Genomic DNA, 21,628 nt, shown 5'->3' on the forward strand with positions numbered 1-21,628 from the left:
ACCAACCTCTGCTTGGAGAGTAGGTAACTTAGCTCAAGGGAAGTACATTCCAAAGCTGACGGGGGCGGTTCATGAGCGCAGCAGGTTGTCATTATCTGATGGTTCGGTCCCTTTGTCAAGAACCCATTCCGAGGCCTATTTTTGCCCATAATCCGAGCAACATTTTCCGGACCCTTTCTGTAATCAACCAGTATTTCTATTGTTGCCCGGTAACCGTTAGGTGCATCTTGAGAGTTTCCCGGTAAGCTGGCGACGGCACAAAGAAACACATGGAACGCTCACATGCGGCGACGCACACATCCCGTACAATTATGGAAGAACAGCCCCGGCTGAAACCACTATACTCTACTCTAAGTCTAAAGCAAGTGACTGTAGAGTGCATTTGCGATTCTCTCTCCCTCTCGTAGCTGGGAGATAAGAAGCTTTTCATGAATTGTTTATTTCAGTCCCTTTTTTGTTGCTTATTTTATTTATCTATCGGTTGGCAGTTCAGTACGCACAACCAGGGCTGACTCTCCAAATCCTGAGCACTATGTGTACTTCTTTCAATTCAACCGGCATCTTTATGTGATAAAGCCTAAAGCCTGAGCTGAAGTGGTCAACTGAAGTGGTCGGTGGAAGTTTCTGCGTGTAACATAAGCACTGTGTCATATGCGGCTGTTGAATCATCTGGTATTCATCAATCACTTTCTCTGTGTATCAAAAGTGTTCAGGCTGTTTCCAGGGCCTATACAGCCCGACTCCTCTAGTCTTATCCTCCGCAGTGATAATGTATTCCAAATGCGAGACCAGATTACTCAAACATAACTATACTTTTATCGATAATATTTTGTTGTTGTTTGTATGTAGCCTCTTAGCACTATTGTCTATATAGCTATTAGTTGTTATTGATTGTCAGGCATTGTACCTTCGTTGTGCGATTGTTGAGTAATAAATTCATTCATTCAAATTCATCGATTCAAGCTACACCCCCTCGGCTCTCGGGCCAACATGCCTCAAAGGAATCTCTACAGCAACCTAACAGCGCCCTGACACACACGCTCCAAGCAGAGGTCAGGCTCCGCGGCTGCGAGGCTTCAACAAAAGGGTACAAAATAGAAAGCCCGATAAAAACGTTAGACCCCGTTAGACCCTGATAGATATCAAGAAAACGGTACAAAATAGAGGAATGTTTAGGTCTTTTACTAGTTTTAGTTGTCTGGCAGACTCCAGCTTTTCTGCTTAATAAGAAGGCGACGAAAAGAAAACTTGACTTAATAATATCTAAACAATGTGGACCGCATTCTCTTGGTATAAATCAGCTTGATTTCTAAGCTATTAAACTTGATGATTACTGTACTCAAAAGACCCCTCTCCCCTCCGAACTACACATCATCCTTCTGTCATTCTGTCTGTCAGGCACGACAGTCGAATATGGATCAAATAGTAACAGATCAACACAATTCAACACATAAAAATTATTATATATATTCTCCGAACTGTGTGAATGAACGCAAGTCTCTCCCGCGGACCTGCCGTGTGTCTATTTCCGACCTTTCCCTGTCATGGTTGAGTTTCGAAGATAAACATCTCACTCCTGGCTGCTCTGTTTATCACATCTCCATGTGGGTGTTTTATAGTCTCCAAGCAGATGTTACGGTGACGAAACGGCGGAAATTATCCATGGCCAAATATGGCATAAAGAGCCAGTATTCATCAAGCAGATATTACCAGAAAATCGGGTCGGTTGTTGATCAAAATACTTTCATCTAGCCCAAACATTGGCCTCTTAAAATCTGATAAAATTTTTCGCTTGCGCTCCGGGCAGCCGGTCTGTACTCTCCAAGCAGAGGTTTGTTTGTTTGTGCCTTTATTTCGACTCGATAAATGGTTAGACTCCGGCTGGTTTTAACCGTTTTTTAGTCATTTTTGTCGGGCCTTTTTTAACGACTTTGCGCAGTGCAAGGCCATCGATCACTTCTAGGCACTGAACTATGCTCACTGTGGCGGCATCTCTTCTCCCTAAGTCAGAACAAGTTCGACTAACTGATTCAATAGTGCAATAGGCAAAGTAGGGATACGAGGCTGCTTGGGAAATTCCCTACCCCATTTTGCCGGAATGGTTTGATCCACTCACACCGGGAAGGTCCCCTACTCTATTAGATAATTGTGGCGGGTACTTTTACGTGCCGGGGTGTGACTCTCCCCTGACACGGGGCCTCCATTTAACGTCCTATCCGAGGGACGGGATATTTCTATTTTGTATTGTTTCTTGAGGTCCGCCCGCCCAAACCCGTTTATATAGGTTTCAACTTTGCCAGTATAAAATAGAAAGCCCGATAAAAACTACTAACCTCTGCTTGGAGAGTAGTCTGTCCGCACAATGGCAAGGTTTCTCCTTCGTGACCTAAATTTACGTACTCGACAAACAGAGCTCAGCCGCAATTTCACCACCAAAATCTACGTGGAGAGTATTTTCACGGGCATTGGCGTTTAATTAGTGCCTGGTTTATATATTTTTAGGTCGTGTTTTCGCTTCTACTACGTTCTTGTGGCCGGCGGGGTGTACCATTTCACATGTGTTTGAGTCGGGAGTCCAGTCACTGCGCATCGCTGGCTCAAAGTGAAAACCTGTTTCTTTCCCAAAAAATATACGAGAGAACTGCTAGGGTCTGCGAAGAAGGCTACCACCAGTACATAAGAATGGAACGGTATTTATCCACGTTCCGTATTACCTTCTGTAACCCATGATCTACGTAGTACATGTGTTATTTGTGAAGGTTGCAAAACAAAACATTAGCAGAAGCAAAAGCTTACGTTGGTACAGCCAAGGTACAGCAGAGTTATTTTATATATAGAGGAAGTGAACCTCAGATTTGTGAGGTCGACATTAATTGTCCAGAAGGGAGTTGGTTTTGTAATTTCCAAACAGATTCCTAAAACAAAATCGCACGTTCGTCTGTCAAACAAATTGGCACTGCCACGCGAAACGGTAAGCTTCGAGCAGACGTGGAAAGGCGAGACCTTAAGAAAAACGTTTTCAAGCTCCCTTACCGCCGGCCACTGTATGCTGAATATGTGAGTTTCAAATGATAGAAGGATGGCGATTGGCATAGCAAACCTGAAATCGGGGAGTTTGAAAAGTTACGGTTTGGCTTTTTCATATTCGCTTCCAAATTACTAGTACCCACTGGCCTGCCCATGTTAGAAATAAGGACAAACAAAACCATGTGCATCTCTTAGCAGGTAACTTCCTTATGCTATGGTCACATTCAAAATAAGCACCCGGTAGATCAGTTTTCGGGAACGATAAATATGTTATGACGACAACCAAACATGTAACCGCAAATAGGGGGTTGAATAGTATAAAGGATGACGGGAGAACGCCCCGACAGGGCCTTTCACTTTTAGATTTATTATTTACCAGGCGCAGAAAAGGGGCGCAACTCACTCACACATCACGCCATTTGTGTTACTCTCCACTCTTCGCCAGTCACATTTCCGACTACTTCTATATCTGCTTAGAGAGTGTATCTGTGTCAGTGTGTGTCTGTTTACGGATATTTGTGGCCAGCATAACTTTGAGCCTTTAAATGGATTGTAATGACATTTTGTATGTGGGTATTTGTTATTTCGACGTTCAATGTCAACTTTGTTAACGTTTCTTTTGGCCATCTGAGCACTCCTCTGTGGTTGCCTCGTTATTATGTTGATGACGTTATTTCAAAATCACTGTGCCTGCATTGGAGGACGTACGTCTAAGTATTGCTCACTCCCTTATCGTCTATGATTTGCAAACAAAGTTTTCCTTTCCTTTCTATTCCTTTTTTTTTACACAAAACGGACTCTTGTTTAGTTATTAAAAGGTTACCGTGTAAACGAAACAACGTGCGTTATCTCGCAGGTACGACCTAACGACATGTCAAACAACATGCTGACGCACCAAACCAATTGTGAAATACATGTGCTTCGAAAATTTAAAAAAATCGGTGAAAGTAGGCTAAGATTAGGTCCAATAAATAACATGCGTTTAGTCGTCGACTGTATTTTCAAAAGCACATTTCCCCAGTAGCAGTACTGCAAACACACTTTTCTTTGCATTGCCTTTTTCAGTATAAACCGTGGCAGCGGAAATCGATTGGCGCGTAATTGTTATTCATTTAATTATGTCAATATATCCTATGTGGGTCTGGAACGATGCAATGTGAAAATGTTTTAGAAACTGGCAATGGTCAAAAGTATAGAGATGCAGGGCGCAACTGATTCACAGGACTGCATGGTTATTTTCGTTGCCCTTTGGATCATACAAGCACACACGCTCACGTTATCTCTTTTATTAATGTATGAAGTATTAAAATAATGTTATTCCTTCTCAACTCAGATCATCTGTTCAGTGAAGTCGCCGAAAGACAGGGACACGTGAAGACAACAACACCGAAACAGCACCTCGAAATACTTCCTGGCTCAGCGGAGATGTGCGACCTATACGACGCTCAAAAATAGAGACGGGGCAGAGACAGGCATCTGTAAAGAGCTTGACCGTCTGTTGGAAGAGGAGCTCGAAAGTGTCGAGGTGAAAAGTTGTGCTCCAAAATATACTACATATTGGATGGGTTCACAGACCTGCCTAGTTAAATTTCTGTATGGTTATTACTAATAGACTTTCTTTTGTTGTAATGAGGATGACATCATGTCATGTTGTAAAATTGTAAATATGATGCAATTGTCATTACTTAGATCGCCGTCTAAAGATCAACTGTGGGGGAGAGGAAGCTTGTAGGTGGAAATAAAGGCCGAGGACGCTCTCGTGGTGCCCGTGCAGGCGGAAGATGACGTGGTCGAGTAGCTAGATTGAGACCTCACCGCTCTGCTGTTAAAGTCTCATTTCTTTAAATCTTAGCCAAAATGTATTGCATGGTCTTTATTTTCTGTTATTCAGTAGCCAATTGTTCGTGCTTTTGTATTTCATAGTATCAGTGCCATCAAACATACCATGATGCTTTTCTTGTAGATAGTAGCATAACGGATACGTGCAGAATTGAAAAAACAGTTTAAATGAAGTACCTTTTGAATTGTAAATATCGATAGACCTGTGCTTGGTTTGGATATCATATACTGTAAGTGAAACTGTCTATATCATCTCAAAGGGAAAAGGAAACCGTTAAATGAATTTATCATATTTATTTTCGTTTAAGCTATGTTTTGGGCAGAGATCTAGTCACGTGTAACCATGGAATAGTAACTATGGCTTTATCATGTTCATTTATTTATATTCATAGGAGCGTCTGGAATATATGACATGTAATATAGAACTCTTCTTGCATACTTATTGTCGATGACCTGAGTGTAATGGACTATAATACACTGATCAAAAGTTCACTTTGTTGTGGGTGTGTCATATAAGTAAAACTGTATATCGTACCTCACCTTGTTCACGTCAGGACGGGCCCGTGTCCCCATGTGTCAGGTCGGGTGAGAAACTCCAAAGTGCCGGACTTGAACTTCCTCTGGTGTCGGACTTGATGGAGGAACACCACTGTGGTGTCGGACTTGCCCTCTCGTGGAGACAGAGTGCCCCTTGTGTCGGCCTTGGCGAGGGGAGTTCCCTCGTGTAGTACCTGAAGACAGCCAGCGTGCCCCTAGTATGTAGGACTTGCGAGGGGAGTCCCCTCGTGCTGGAACTGGAGACAGCGTGCCCCTTGTGTCGGCCTTTGCGAGGGGAGTTCCCTCGTGTAGGACCTGAAGACAGCCAGCGTGCCCTTATGTAGGACTACGAGGGGAGTCCCCTCGTGCTGGAACTCCTACCGCGGATTTGACGAGGGGAGTCCCCTCGCGTAGTGGTTGTTGACGTTAAGGCGAGGGGAGTTTCCTCGTTAACCCCATAGATCTAAGTCTCAATGGCTGTCCTTTTGATTTTGTGGCAGTCACACGAGGGGAGTTCCCTCGTTACCCCAGAGATCTAAGCCTCTAGAGTTCACTTTTTAAATTTTTCTGTGTCTTTAATTTTTGATATCACAGTCTAAAAGGCTTTGATTTTAAGTTTTGTCGTCTTGATATTTCAATATTCAAGACGAAAAAAGGGGAATAAATTAGATTTTCCCCTTTAGATTTGGATCGTGTTGTATGTATTGTTACAAAAATTGTAAAATGGCCTTATATTGTACAAACCCATTGAAAAAAAAACGGTTTTTGTTATTTCATTTTATCCTAGTCTAACATGTAGAATAAGAGCGGTATAGTTTATTTTATACAGCACAAATAAAATCAGCTCTTTCATGCTTCCAAGTACGCATGTGCAGCGATAGGAATTGTGGGTAACACATCGAATGTGATGGCCCTTGGGACAAAAACAAACAACGTCTGCACATTGTTCTGCAAATTGAGTCAATGGTCGATACTGTGTTTGATACCATGTCGGAAGTGTGAGAAAGCTTATAAATATACAAATTTTACTTTGTTGCCACTGTTGCCTGCTCTCGTGATAGAATCCTACACCGTGTGGCTCGGCAGGGAGCTGCGCCTCGATGACATCCTCTCCCTCAACTATCACATGCAGCTCGTTTCCGCTCTGATCTGTAGCCAAAATGCCGATCTATACGGTGGAGGAAAAGCGTGACAATGCAGAAATGAAACGAACATAGTCAAAATGTATAAGAACAAAACAAGTGGAGTCTCGGCTGTAAATAATTTCATCACGTTTAAAAATCATTGGCTAACTTGAATGTTCTTTTTTAACAATCAGGATCCATATACAATCGACAATCGACGTTTCGGTGACCATCTGTCACCTCTCTCATGGCTATACTAAACATATGACAACACGATACGTTTGGAACCGCATATATGGCAGTTTTTTACGTTTGGAACCGCATTGTTAGCAGCGCCACCTTAGTTGCAGTGTGGGATAGTACCACACAGAACTTCAACGAGGAAGGTAACAGACGGTTACCAAAACGCAGGCTGATGATTTTACATAGATCCTGGTTGTAGATAAAGATGCTTTTATCCAGTATGGGTAACGATTCATGTAGAAGAAGGATTATGAATGTCGGTCAAATTGTCAAACTGCCTCATTCACATAACAAAAACCGTCGACCTTTGGTCATCGTGAAAATATCTTCTGTCGAAGTTTTGACGCGTAACTTTCAGCATAAATAGTGTAGATAAATCGAGATGATATACGTACCCCATCAAACGCAATGTCGAAGAAACTTGTGCCCGGGGAGTAGCGGTAAACACTCTGGGTTCCGCTATCCAGGTCTAGGGAACCAATGATGTCAACTCCGCTGTCGGCCCAGTACAGCCTGGCGAGGAAATACAGTTAGCATTTAGCGATCTTTGCTCGTACAGAATAGTCCAAAGTTTTGAATAGCTGTGACAGAGCCGGATGATGTTATACTAGTAGCATAGCGCGATTCATTATGTGATCTTTATCAACAACACATGATAGTTTGTCATTGTTGCTAGCCTGAGTGCTGTAATAGTTTGTCGTGGCTCTCATACTCTCCCCTATTCTTACTATGATGGCACCAAGGCTTTCGGGTTGCGATAGTATATTTAAAAAGTGGATTGCTGTACCTGTTTCTGACATAGTCGATGACCATCCCATGAGGACGTTGGATGTTGTTGCTGACCAGTACCGTCCTGGCCTGACCGGACAGCGTCGCTCGCTCGATCTTTGGTTCAAGACCCCAGTCACTCCAGAACATCTGCCTGAAAGGTAAATACGAACATAAACTACCTCGTTTGATACTTAGAAAATATATTTCGTTAAAAACAAGTTATTTTGGTGGTGTCATGGTTATGGTGTCTGGCCCAGAACCCGGAGGGACTGTTGGCCCCTTGTGAAAAACATTTTGTTTCACCACTGACTGACTGACTGACTGACTGACTGACTGACTGACTGACTGACTGACTGACTGACTGACTGACGGACGGACGGACGGACGGACGGACTCACTCACTCACTCACTCACTCACTCACACTCACTCACTCACTCACTCACTCACTCACACTCACTCACTCACTCACTCACTCACTCACACTCACTCACTCACTCACTCACTCACTCACTCACTCACTCACTCACTCACTCACTCACTCACTGTGTATGTGTGCAAATGGGTACCTGACTTCGGTTAGGGGGCAAAAGGCGGTGGAAGGAGAAGGTTAGGCTCCGCCTTCCAACACCATGCCCTAAGAATACATACAATTGATAACAGTCCACTGCACCTACATGTAGGCCCCAAAAGCTATCAAACTGCCTTTGCCTTTACCATTTACGTATTATCTGTGAAGAAAAAATGATTTTATGTTTGCCACAGACGTCTATAATCGTTCATAACATTAGCATTTTAAACAATACATAATCTATCATACCCTCTACTTGGATGTACAGCGATGCCCTGTGGCCTATCCAAACCCGTTTGCACGACCACGTGACGATGGGAGGAGTTGGTGTTGAAGAGCCCGATCCAGTTGTAGTACGCGTCGGTGTAGTACAGGTTCTGGTTCAGCCAATCAACAGCCAGGCCTTGGATTGCAGATGACGTCCCTCTCAAGATTGTTGTTGCTGATGCGTCGTTCAAGAAGTCGACCTAATGAATTCGACAAATCATGAAACAAAGAAATTTTTAATATGAAAGCTTATATTATGCAATTTTGGAACGTTTTGATCCAAAATATTAAAGCAAAATGCATTTGTCCTCATCAAGTATTTGACTCACTTTCTTCGTCACAATGTTTGACACGTGACGTCAGAAGTGTCAGTGGATAAACAGTGAGTGTAAGTCGATACCGCCCACCGTCTCTCGAGTTGTGAGATCTACACCATCAATTTTCTCAAATTTCTCTTTCCCTCCTAACAAAACTGAGTTTACCGTACTACCAGATCCTTTGTCTTATTTATGGCTGGAAGGGGAATTTGAGGGTAAAAGTTGAGCTGTGTTCCAACACAAGGAAACACTCAACATGAATTTTCAGTCTATCTCTCCGACCTTCATAATATCTGTCTGATCCACTGCACTTACTCTAAGTAAACCGGAAACATAATGACGTCACTGGTGAATCAAAAGTAGCAGATAGACGGAATATACCACTGTCATCGTTCAGACAGGGTTGGGATGGGCATATTTGTTGGACAAATAGACAAAAGCTTACCGTACCAATAGACGAATGCTTTACCTTATGAATAGCTTTCAGACCAGCGTTGGCCCAAAACATCTGTTGGTTCCGGACATCGAAATCCAACGCAGTCAAGGCAGACGGTGGATTGACACTATTAAAAAAAATACTTTCATATTTATACAACCACCACATGAAAGTTCATCACAGAGATGTTTGTGTAACAAAAAGGGAATATTATGTTACAACTTTCAACTCTATATCCGTACACAAAATAAAGCTCTTGCCAACAAGCTTTCGATCAGTCTTCCGACCGAAACGAGATCCGATACCAACTTCTAAGCACCTTTGACCCTTTGTTGACGTCAAACTTCCGGTCTGGATGTGTGACTTAGGTTTTGGGTCATTTCAATTTGATAAGGATCAGAGGACTAATCGAAAGCTTGTTGGTAAGCGCATCATTTTGTGTACGGATATTGAGTTTAAAATTGTAACATAATGTTGACTACGTATACCGTTGTAGATGAAATTACATTAAAAAGAACTGTTTACAAGGGATGCATTTTGCCAAATGAGAAAAAAAAGTAGAATCGTACCTGAAAATATGTTTTGTTGTTAGGGTAGATCCTATGCCATCCCGAATAGTTGTGCTGTTACCGGGCAACATTTCCACAATGTTTATGTTCGTAACTTGGTCACGGCGTATCCAGACGATACTTGGTTCCGCAAGAACTGATGACGCGCACACAAAAAGAATTGACGTCAGTATCAACCACCAGTAACATGTCGTAGGTTATCTATACAAATAGCCGTGATCCAAATAACGGCATCTCATGTTGGAAAGAAGCTGGAGTAAGAACCTTAGTTTTGTTTTGGTACTTGTTATTGCTATTCATTTCTAGCAAAACAGAAGAATGCCTACCTAATTGTTGACACGTGACGTCATCATCCTGGAGTCTCCAGCCGTTCTGACAAGCACACGTCCTCCCTCCAGGCCTGGCCAGGCACAGATGTTGACATCCTCCGTTCTGGTTGCTGCATGCTAAAATGGCAGTAAAGTCATATCTTTAGTATGTACAATCAAAAATACAAGATAATGCAACATGTCTCGGACTTGGGATGGCAATGGGAGAAAGGTGGTATACCTGTGACCACACCAAATGTTCGGCCATTATTTATAGACAAGAGAATGATACATTGGAATACAACACGACGTTCACGGCCCTACGAAGGACGAAAGTAGATATGCATGATTCTTGCCATACGATCACATTTGCAACGGTGGGATGTAGCCCCGACAGAGCTCTGAATCCAAAAACTTGACCCAATGGACTGCCAGTAGGGTGTTTTTACGATTAGATTACTGCGCCTGTATTTGTCACCGGGTCCCGGGTTGATTTTTTTGGGGCCCGCCGTGCCCCAAAACAGACCGTTAGCCATTTTCAGCTCGCGCACACTTCTCGGCGCTTGGGATAACACCTACTTCACAATACAATGCAACTTACCGTTAGACACTGTTTGATCCTGTCCTGATTTCATGAGATGGATCCCGCCTGGACGACTAAAGCCCGACCCAATGTAGTCATGAACTCCGTTCGTCTTAGAAGATCTGAAAAATACAATACATTGCTACTAAAATAAAACACATCCTGCAGCTCCAACAAAAGTAACTAGAGGGATCAAACTTATTCCACTCCTTTCCGACTACGCGAGCTACTTACCAATTGAGAATTGTGACCATAGCTTGTCCAGAATATCACATATCATATGACATTAGAATGCAGTACCGTAAAAAGCTGTCGGTGGCATAATCTGGTTGTTTCTTTTTTTTTACCAACCCAAATCAACATAAAGATGTAACATCTATCTGCGATTTCTTGACCAATACTGTCATTTCAGTTGTACTTATTTGTCAAACAGAAATACGCAGCCGAAAACATAACTTCTTGACGAAGATATCTACGAACAAATTCTACAACAAACATCAACAGTACTCTGTGGCAATATGGTTGCACATTCACAGCCCAAAACTTTTGTGTTAGCTGCGTAATAGCGTGACTGAGTGGTTAAATTCTGACTAGTCCCTAGTTATTACCAGCAGTTTCAAATGAAGACTTTTTTTACCTGATTATACTCCGAACGTTCCACGCTGTCCAGTACAAGTGTGTGTCGTCCACAGCTATGCCGAAGAAATGGAGTGGATGTTGATAAAAGAACAGCCGCCTATCATAGCCGTTTAAGTCTGAGCTTTCAATCTTGTAGGTTCTACCGTCACACCAGTACAGACGTTGGGCTAATGAATCATCGAAAAAAAAAACTGTTATTCAAAACAAAGTTTGACAGACAAGAAATGGATATGTAGGGTATCGCGAAACCATTAAAATCATAACACATTCGCTACAAACATTATATTATTAATAACAACATATATACATCTTTACTTACCTGATTTATCCAAAGTAAGTCCATTTGGCCATAATAGCTCGGCGTTGACCAGTGTAGCCCTTCCGGTCCCGTCCATAGCCGCCCGCTCTATCTTGGCCTGAGCTCCCCAGTCTGTCCAGTACATGTACCTATCGGAAAATACAAATGACGGCATTATGTCTGACAAAAACTAAGAGGAAAAATGTGTACAAATATGAACTTTAAAAACATATTAAGACAAATACTGATTTTAATATTTCCAATATAACGTTAAGTCAACAGTAACATATTCCATCAAAATGTTTGAAAACAATAACAATAACAAAAATATGATGATCTGCATATATGAACACTATGTATATTATACTTTCTTAACTAGACATGTTACCTTTCTGGGAATATTTCAGCAACCAGAAAGTCAGTATTTTCGAGAAAATACAGGATGTTCTCTTCCCACTAGTAATTGGCAGTCAAGCTACTCGCACACAAAACTATACCACTAGGCTCGCCCCTGAGGCGTCACCAAAAAAACAAATTGATGCAACTGGATTCATTCATGGAATTACTTTTATGGAACTCACCATAAAAAATTTGTTTTCCCTACAGGAGTGACAATTCTTCAATACACGTATGTTTTGGCTGGAAAGTGTTAAAACAAAGACTCACCCATTTTCTGGATCAAGGACGATTGCTCGCGGTTGGTCAAGCTGCGTTGAAAGAACGTTTCTGAAATGTTTCCCGTCCATTCTTGCCACTGATATGGCATTGCGGTCTGTATCCGTCCAATAGACGTTTCCTCCTGGTATGTCAAGGGCTAAGCCGTCTGCAGCTGTAAAAGCAAAAAAAAAAAAAAAAATAGTGAATAGATTTTAAAGGTAGAAAGAAATGTAGATGAAATTTTAAAAATCTTAAAATATAACTTTTTTTCCATTTTATGTTTTTTTTTAGTTTTTTTTTTTTAGTGTTATTTAGGGACAGCTGTATGTACCAGATTCTAAAGATTTCTGCACTTCTTATTCTACTCGCTTGGCGACGTTTTTGTCCACTCAAGACTTAGTTTACCGGTTAGTCGCCGAAAGAAATGAAGAAAAGTCACTAAATAAGAATCTATACATATGTACATGATAGGTGAGACATAGTGCTTTATTATATTATAAATTACTAACCACTGCAATGGATGTAAAAGCAATACTTTTAGTGCCTGTAAATTTTTGAATTGAACAGTATACCACATCAAAGTCAAAGTTAACTTACTAATGGCGTTCGAAGTGACTATGGCTTCCATCCCTGTTCCGTTCAGATATGCTCTCTGGATTCTATGCTCAGCTACATCTGTCCAGTAGACGTAACCGGAAGTTGCGTCATAGTCCACTGCGACGGGATTGGACAGAGGACCAAACGGAAGCGTTTCGTTTGACCCTGTTGTTGGGTTGACCTTGTAGATTGCTTTATTCAAGAGGTCAGCAAGAAGTATGGAATCCACTGAGGTCCCAGATGTAACTAATAGATAGAGAAAATAACAACACACGATTAAGGTACAAAATACAATCATGTATTAGCCACTGAAGTTTAACCTCAATGATTAGCCATTTATCTTTAAATAAGCGAGCATGAACTACAATTTAGTTTAGAACGATCTACTTCAAAGTACATATTGCTGACTTCTTGCACAAGTTAGTGACACTCAGAATAGTTTAGCTTGCCGGTAAGTAGTCAGAGGCAAGTATCTAATAACAGCATACTATTAGTTTCTTGCACGGCTACATTTGAACAACGCGCGCGATAATAGATTGCTTTATGACAACACGCATTCTAACATTTCCCGTACTTGACAATGCTTTCTATACAATCAACGTCATTTACTCTGCAAGCTATATTACTCTGTCTGACAAGGACGCCCCCCCTATCTCCCACTACTTGGCTTGTCTCAAATGACAGAACTGTCAACAGAAAAATATCATATCAACTTTAAGAAAATCATTTCCTGTACGGAAAATGGCACATAGCATACATTGACATGGTCATTGGTTTTTCTAAGACTGCTTTAGAAATGGAACCATATTCCACACAGCAATAGACATGCGGAAACCTTTACATCTAATAAAAGAGGAACTAAGTTGGAAAAGGTTTTAAATATTTCTTTTTGATTATTTCTTTTGGCTTGTCTTTAATTAAAGAAACATTTGCAAGTGTATCATACGGTTGATAAAGACATGCTTATGTAACGTCACTGCTGCGTTATAGCATATTAGGGGTGGTTCATTTTTGACGGTTGAGGCAAGAGGGTTTCAAACCTTTAGGGCAAAGGTAAATCCACCATGTTTGTAGGTGACATTTGCCCCCGACGTATTGTTACTTGACAGGTAAGTCGGTGGGTTGAATACAAATGTCCCTGCAATTAGGTGCTCAGCCACATGCAGGCCTTTTAGATAGGAGGTTATAAGTCACTTGAAAAGGTCACAAACACGGTAGAAAAAAAAATGTACCTAGATAGCTTGAGAGTTCGTCTGTGTTAATAGACTACATTCTGAAGCTTTAAACTGTGATTTAAACACAAAAGAAAAGATTTAGGTCGATCGAACAGTATGCAACATTTTTAAAGTATGAGTCCATTTCGTCCGAGTATGACGTCATAAAACAGGTGCTGCGCAGTCGAAAATTTGGGTAAGTCCCGAAGTCTCACCCAAAAGCTATAGCTTGAATCCTGCCCCAGATAATAAGAATGTAGTATATCTCTGGTACCAGCGTTCAGCAAGTACAATTCCTTATGCTTTACATCGCCTAGAACACATAGTAGTTCATACAACTATATTTTTGTGGCTGTACATGTGTGCGTATTTGTGTTAATTGTCTGACTGTGTGTGTGAGGGGGCGGGGGGGGGGGGGCAGTCTTCTTTCGGGGGTTGTACATTTGTGAGACCTGGAGCACAAATGTACAAGCTTTTTGCTCCTTTCTCATAATAGAGACAGACTGTCATCTCAAAAGCAAATCGTAAGCTCTAGGTTACGTGAGACTCGCTTGTCTAATTCTCAACGGCTAAATGTTTAGTAATACCTTAGTAATACACTTAATTATGATCTGTAACGTTATAGAGGAGAAGACTCAGATAAGCAACTTTGCTTCTTGTCAAATCCTCGTCAAATAAATGTGAATAAAAAAAACCGTTATGTCACAGAATATACCATTACGAGCGGGAAATGAAGGATAAACGCTAATCATCCAAGCATAGTCAAACTTCCCACCAGTCTATGGGTGTGGTGTCAACAGTGTCAATTTACTAACCCAATTTTAGTAATCATAAAGTTTAATAATCATTGGCTTCTGAGAAGGGGTCTTTTGTGAGGTCTGTTTACAAAAACTGCCAGTTTGTTGATAGATACAATCGCAAAGTGATGATATGGCTACTTCAAGACAACTGGTGTCATGACCATGACCACCGACAAGGAAACGCATTCCTAGCCGTGCTACAAAGTGTAAACAAACAGAGAGCTCGGCGTTACACTATTCAATGCTATTACCAGTCAAGCATAAACTTGAAGTTTTCACAACTTACAACAAAAGCCAGACAGACATGACACACAATCCCACCTACAGTGGGCCCACTGAGCACCGTACGTTGTTTCTCATCCAGTTAACGTTTATCTTTTAATAGAGGTAGGTTAAGTAACACCACGAAAATACAATGACCCTACTACGGTCGAATACAAACTACAAAATAGAAGTAGATTTCAACTTATCCAGCAATAAACTGGTTTTATATTTGGTGTTTACTAGGTAATTGTGACAAAACTGGAAATGATTATATTTTGGCCCCTTGGCGACTTTCCCTAGTACTGCAGCCAAAGTTCAGATTTAGGTATATCTCTGATTTAAGTATGATTCGCAATACATGTAGGTTGCATGGCATATGTGCAGAGTTCCTCTCGAGTCAAAATGGGACCACTATTGAGTTGGCAGTTTTTGTTCCTGATTCTTTTTCATTGCCACGCCGTGGAACTTCTTGCTAGATCATGTTTCAACGCGTCTTATTGTTGTTTCTCATGCAAGGTCCTGAGTTTGGTCAAAGCGAACAAAAGACAGTTCCTCTTTTGACAGAACTGTCAATAGAAAAACATCGGATTAAGTTTTTAAAATCATTTCCTTTACAAAGAACTAGCACAAAGCATAACATGATATCTATTCTGTTTTCTAATGTTTTACAAATGGAACAGTTTTTCACACAATAGATATGCGGAAACCTTTATATCTAAAAAAAGAGGAACTGAATTTAAAAAAGGTTTTAAGTATTCATTTTTGAAATCTCGAAGTTCTAGCCTAAACTTTTCATAGTAGGACTTATTCCTAACTAGACCAAGTAGGCTTAACATGGCTTAGCTAGACTCTATCTAATTTTTTTGTACAAAGACAAGTAGTCTCATAAATTTTTAGTGGCCGAAGGGACAGTGGGGTGTTATCCACTGTGTCTAGGGCATGGTATAAGAAGGAAGAGCCCATCCCCCTCCTTCCACTGCCTTTTACCTTCCCATATTAAACGCCAGGTACCCATGTCTTCACCTGAGTCAAATAAGCAAAGTCGTGTACGTGTAGCGTGACTTTCTGAAGGACATGAGGTAGAAAAACACATTGAAAGCTCTGCTGGTAACATGTACATGTATCACACTCATATAAATCGTAGTAGCATTATTTCGCCTCTCTGAAGACCCTATCATCTACAAGGGGCAACTAGCTTCACTTCTATAGTAAGGGAACATTATATATTATCAACAATTTACATGGACCATTGATTCATATTACAATTTACCAGTGGCGATGGTACAAGCAAATGAGCAAGAATGCTTCGCTACACTGTTTGAATTTTCTTAAAAATTGTTTCCGGGTAAGCGTGTCCCATTCAGTCTATTTACTACGTATAAACTAGGGTGATCTTACCTTGACAAAGACTCAGTAGACACAAGAGTTTTACCCCAAGTAAAGACATGACGAACGTCGTCTTCATTTTTTTTCAGAACCGTCGAAAACGTCCTCTCAATAGAAGAAAGTGAGAAGACTTAGGTCTTGCTCCGTGCACTACGCAAACATCTCCTTAAGTTGCGACATCGCCTGCGGCAGGGAAAACCCACTGTCTTTTGAGCACGTGATTGACATCTCCCACCGACCAATCAGAGAGAGAAGATCGGTGTCAGTTGACAATAACAACCTGCGTGTTTACATAAAACAAAAGCTGTGGCCCGAATCGTCAAGCAGATGTTGGGAAGGAAGCTAAGTTTTTCTGACTTCTCTATTATTTTTTTTTTTTATATTTTCTGGCTTGACAGCATTGATTACGGGCCTGTGTGCGGTAGAATTTGAGGAAGCAACATACAAGTTGGACAAAAATAGCTGTAGGCTCGAAGGTAGCTATAGGCTAAATGGTTTTGAGTTGGGCTCACACAACAATAGGCTGTCGAGCAAGAATGAATAGGGATGTTTTGTAATGCTGAACTACTACACATGTTCTTAAATGGATGCCCGGGGATGTATCTAAGGGGTGGCGTCGGCCTGACCTAATGGTAGGGTGTTTGGCCCAGACCCTAGAGATCCTCGGTTGGAATCACTTAACATGCCCTGTTGACTTAGTACCCTTGGGAAAGGCATTTTCTACGTACGGCTTCCAGTGGGATTGGGTGAAAATAAGTATCTATGTGGCGTCGGGCGAGGCGTAACTGGTAGAGCATTCGGCTCAGAATCTAGAGGTTCTGAGTTCGATTCCCGTCGTGCCCCCCGACGTTGTGCCCTTGGGAAAGGCACTTTACACGACCTTCCTCACTTCACCCAGGTGTAAAAATGGGTACGTACCTGACTTCGGTCGGGGAGGTAAAAGACTATCTTTACCTTCTGTCTGTACCGTGTATGTGGCACTGTTAATATAACTTACAAAACCTGAGTGCAGTGCCACATTGTCTGTAACTTTCTGTCACTGATCTCTGTATCCAGATCTATCAGGTGTGGTCTTCTGGAATGAGAACTCAGGCCCGATGAGGTACTGCTTACGGTTTATTCAATCTTCCACAAGAGCCTCTGTGCCTTGTGGAGGTATCTCTCTTCAGGTTCCTCTAACCGTCTACTGACGCTACGCATGCGTGTTAGTGTCTAGCTCATGAATATTAACCCTAGAGCTCATTACTATTAAACACTTGTCACATCCCCTTTTCCAAGATCTTTTCTCTTACACAAAGCTATGATGTTTTCTCTCATATCATACTTAGAGTCTTTCTTTGTTCTCGATCACATGTCCTTTGCAATCTCAGTTGCTATGCAAACTAGAGTCCTTCCTGTTCTTGACATGGTCCATGGGCTCCTCGCGGGTATTAGTAAGTTAACATGCTTGCTCTAAATCTATAATATATCTGTCTTCTCATGCATGCATTACTTTACGAAGTCCTTCAGATGCACTGGAGGTCGAACTGCTCGTCCGGACCGTGTTGTCATCTGTTGTCCAGCTGTGTCGTCTTTCACTGCTGTCTCTGCTGGTGGTGTTGTCGTCGTTGTTGTTGTTGGACTTGGAAGGTTGTTCTCTGTCTCCATGTTGTCCACATCAGGAGTTGTTTCTCTGGTTTGACGGAGGTGCTTTCTATTGCGACGATACTTTCCTCCGTCGTCGGTTTGTACTTCGTATGATCTCTTGCCGACTTCCGCTATCACCTTTCCACGCTTCCAGTGGTTTGTTGTTGCGGTGAACGGTTGGCATCTTACAGTGTCTCCTACTTGGAGACGTGGCAAATCCTTTGCCTGTCTGTTGTAGTACTTGCGCTGTTTCTCTTTTTCTTTCTGGATCTTCTGTGGAATTTCCTTGGGCACGTCTGGCTCCAACAATGCTGTGTTCATTATATGCTGACTTATACGTTATTTTACCAGTATGTAACATGTCGTCTCGTTTCGTAATTGTTAGTCTAGTGTTGTTTATGACCAAGATATTGAATATTTCGGATTTCAACTATACATTGTCAATGTTTTCTTTTCCATAGTATAGTTGTGTATCAAGGTTATACATTTTCTTTTTCGTGTTTTTCTTGCCAAAACTTTAAATGACATTACATGTTATTCAAATTGAATGTCCAAAACACGATGTAAAAAAAATCAACGTAAAATAAAGGGTTCAGCTTCCAACGTATAGTATATATGTTTATCTAAACAATAATCTGACCCGACTAAATGAAGACTGAAAAGCACTCACACACCTTCAAAGAATGTGACATACATGTACGCTTTACATGCGCATGCTCTCTTCCCACGTCCCACGGTATTTGCATGAGCGAGTACTAGAATGTTATTATCATTTTTGGCAATTGAAACGAGGAAAATGATAAATATGAATCCTTTAAATCCATAACAATATCTAACTTGATTTGTAAAGGGTAGAGAAAAAAGGATAGTTTTGCAAATTAAACCCGGCCCGTTCTTCATCAATGAAGTATTTCGGAAGAGACTCAAGAAGATGGTTCTATTGAAGGGAGTCCTTTCCCCTCCAATCTCTTCTGTCTGTGAGCAGTGTGAGCGCTATATTGGTAGCAGTCCATTTAAATCTTCCACTCATTACCACCAGACAAACAAAAACCGTTAGTGGAAAATGATGTTGTTTTTTTCTGGTCACGCTTCACCTACCCCTATATCGAATTAGTACAGTCCGACCCACCTTTTGGCGTCCAGCCAATTCCAATCATGACTGGCACCGTCACGCGTCGGGCCTCCATCCCACTATAGTTTTGGTTAGTCGCATCGTGCTGTCGTTTTTGTTGTCGTTTTACCCCGCTTTACCGTCAGTTATTGCCACCACAGAACCAAGAAAAATTCCGAAATATATTATGTAAATTGCAAATATTTTCCGACAAGCCCCTCTGACCCCACGAGCTTGCAATGCGTAAAGTAAAGGGGCGGGTTGCGCGCCGCACTAAAAGTCAAATGCTTTTAAGGTGTCGTTGAATGAAAGAGCTTCTATATAGCAAATATTTATGCCTCTATGAAGCAGATATTTATCCTTCTATTGAGCATAAAATTTAAGTCATTCAGTTTCCCAAGAACCAACAAATTGTATGAAAAGAGCGCCTTCTGTTTTTTCTCTGCTTTAAAAAAAGAGGTTAAACACAATGCAATCCTATCTTGATCTAGCCAGCACTAGCATTCAATTAGTCTCTTTTCAAAATGATGTTTATCACTGTTCATGTAAGCCCCCTAATTTTCTACCATATGCTGCAATTAGCCTAAGGGGATTAAACTTGCAAATAAACTATCTTATTGGCTTACTGGTTTTCCCCGCCCTTGGGCGATGTTGCGACATAGGTTTGCTTTATGGACGGGGCAAGAACCACGTCTCGCCGATTTTCTTATGTTGGGAAGTCGTGTTCAAGGGTTTTGAAGAAAATGAAGACCAAGTGCCGCACACCCTCACTTGGGGTAACACTCCTGTGTCTTCTGAGTGTCTGTCAGGGTAAGATCCTTTTTGTTTATACGTAGTAAATGTACTGGTGGGACACCCGGAAACAATTTTTGATAAAAATACAAAGTGCTTGTATCTTGTTGATATTTCCCCCCTAAAAGTATGACGATACGTGCCCTAAATACTCCTTACTAGGTCCAGGTGGTGTCTTTAGAGAGGCGACACATGCTAGTGTGGTGTATGTGAGGTTACATTTCAGAGTGATGCGTTACCAGTACGTCATTACAGAGCTTTGGTGTATCTTGTTCTGTCGGATAGCGTCTAGCTATAGACAAGCACTGGTTCCAGTTAAAATGTTTCTTATTCAGAGCCAAACAAAGAGTTACTTTGCTGGTTTAAAAAACATGATTAAACTTTTCAAACATAGTCCCTTTTGTTCGTTCAAAAGGTTGCACATCTCCGTTGTGTTCCATATGGAAAAGAGTATGATGCATGTAAATCTTCGTGTCTGTTCTTTCTGTGGTGAATGAGACCTTTTCAGGTCAGTGCTCACCTCCAAGCTAAAATGTCTGCGCTTGCACGGCACGAAAAACGGAATTTAAGCATGCTTAAATGATGCTTAACGTTGACGTATTTTCCTTCTTTACGGATCTATACATCTCTTATACGAGTACGTAAAGATTGGCGTTACGTAGTCTTTACGTAGGTGCTGATAGGTCCGTATTTTCCGGTTTTTTAAGTTGCCTTTCGGCAGCTTAAAGTTGTTGTAAATAATTACTAAAACTCATTTAAATTGCATGTAAATATTACGTTTATAAAACTTTAAGCATCGTTACGGCTTATTTACGTGTGCGTAAAGATGATCATTAGGTGGCTTATAGGTGCGGATAGGTCCGTATTTTCCGTTTTTTTAAGTTGCCTTTCAGCAGCTTAAAGATGTTGTAAATGTTTATCAAAACTCATTTAAATTGCAATTAAATATTAAGTTTCATAAAACTTTAAACATCGTTACGGCTCATTTACGTGTGCGTAAAGATGATCATTAGGTGCTTATAGATCCGTATTTTCCGGTTTTTTAAGTTGCCTTTCAGTAGCTTAAATATTTCGTAAATGATTATTAAAACGCCCTTAATACATGTTTAAAGTTCACGTTTATTTCTTCTGAAGCCTTTATACTTGTCATATACGTGTGCATTAAGATGTTTATAATTTGTGTATTGGTGCCCTTTTAGCAGCTTAAAGTTGTCATAAACGCTTATTAAAACACCCTTAAGGCATGTTTAAAGTTCACGTTTATTTCCTCGTAAGTCTTTTTACGTCTCATATACGTGTGCATTAAGATGTTTATAAGATGTGTATTGTTGCCTTTTAGCAGCTTAAAGTTGTCATAAACACTTATAAAAACACCCTTAATACATGTTTAAAGTTCCCTTTTATCTTCTCTGAAGCCTCTTTACGTCTCATATACATGCGCATTAAGAGGATTTTAATGTGTCTATATTTGTCCTTTTAGCAGCTAAAAGTTGTCATAAATACGTACTAAAACACCCTTAAGACATGTTTAAAGTTACCTCTCTACGTCTCATATACGTGTGGATTAAGGTGATTATAAGGTGTGGATAAGTGTCATTTTAGCGGGATAAAGTTAATCATAAGCACGTTTTAAAGCAAGAAAATACAATGGATG

The 21,628-nt window shown here is 41.0% G+C and overlaps 2 protein-coding genes and 1 long non-coding RNA gene across 3 annotated transcripts in view; 1 reads left to right on the plus strand and 2 right to left on the minus strand.

The window, feature by feature from the left end:
- Nucleotides 1-5,358, plus strand: part of LOC118426850 — a 7,256-nt gene extending 1,898 nt beyond the window's left edge. The window contains exons 2-3 of the long non-coding RNA XR_004832481.1: nucleotides 4,361-4,552; nucleotides 4,717-5,358. This is a non-coding gene — a long non-coding RNA (uncharacterized LOC118426850). The remainder of the gene's footprint in view (nucleotides 1-4,360; nucleotides 4,553-4,716) is intronic.
- A 58-nt stretch (nucleotides 5,359-5,416) lies between these two features.
- Nucleotides 5,417-16,625, minus strand: LOC118427147 (low-density lipoprotein receptor-related protein 4-like). The gene is made up of 14 exons (XM_035836785.1): nucleotides 16,458-16,625; nucleotides 12,782-13,027; nucleotides 12,194-12,356; nucleotides 11,549-11,676; nucleotides 11,228-11,396; nucleotides 10,609-10,712; nucleotides 10,026-10,145; nucleotides 9,700-9,835; nucleotides 9,164-9,257; nucleotides 8,360-8,577; nucleotides 7,558-7,692; nucleotides 7,166-7,283; nucleotides 6,433-6,571; nucleotides 5,417-5,718 (listed from the first exon to the last, which is right to left on the minus strand). Exons 1-14 carry the CDS (start codon nucleotides 16,522-16,524, stop codon nucleotides 5,417-5,419), a joined length of 2,139 nt encoding a protein of 712 aa, XP_035692678.1. The 5' UTR covers nucleotides 16,525-16,625.
- Nucleotides 16,626-17,481: 856 nt separating this feature from the next.
- Nucleotides 17,482-18,392, minus strand: LOC118427148. Its single transcript, XM_035836786.1, has one exon. The coding sequence runs from the start codon at nucleotides 18,390-18,392 to the stop codon at nucleotides 17,934-17,936; it is 459 nt and encodes a 152-aa protein (XP_035692679.1). The 3' UTR covers nucleotides 17,482-17,933.
- Between the last annotated feature and the right edge of the window lie 3,236 nt (nucleotides 18,393-21,628).

Source organism: Branchiostoma floridae, chromosome 12 (genome assembly GCF_000003815.2).
Source record: "Branchiostoma floridae strain S238N-H82 chromosome 12, Bfl_VNyyK, whole genome shotgun sequence".
Taxonomy (NCBI): Eukaryota; Metazoa; Chordata; class Leptocardii; order Amphioxiformes; family Branchiostomatidae; genus Branchiostoma; species Branchiostoma floridae.

Bases quoted from the DNA above. Each gene is read 5' to 3' on its own strand.
- LOC118427147 (XM_035836785.1), bottom strand. From the start codon at position 16,524: ATGAAGACGACGTTCGTCATGTCTTTACTTGGGGTAAAACTCTTGTGT. The intron at 11,397-11,548 runs GTAAGTAAAGAT...ATGATTCATTAG, and splicing joins ACTTACTTTGGATAAATCAG to CCCAACGTCTGTACTGGTGT. The intron at 10,146-10,608 runs GTAAGTTGCATT...CTGCCATTTTAG, and splicing joins GGATCAAACAGTGTCTAACG to CATGCAGCAACCAGAACGGA.
- LOC118427148 (XM_035836786.1), bottom strand. From the start codon at position 18,392: ATGAACACAGCATTGTTGGAGCCAGACGTGCCCAAGGAAATTCCACAG.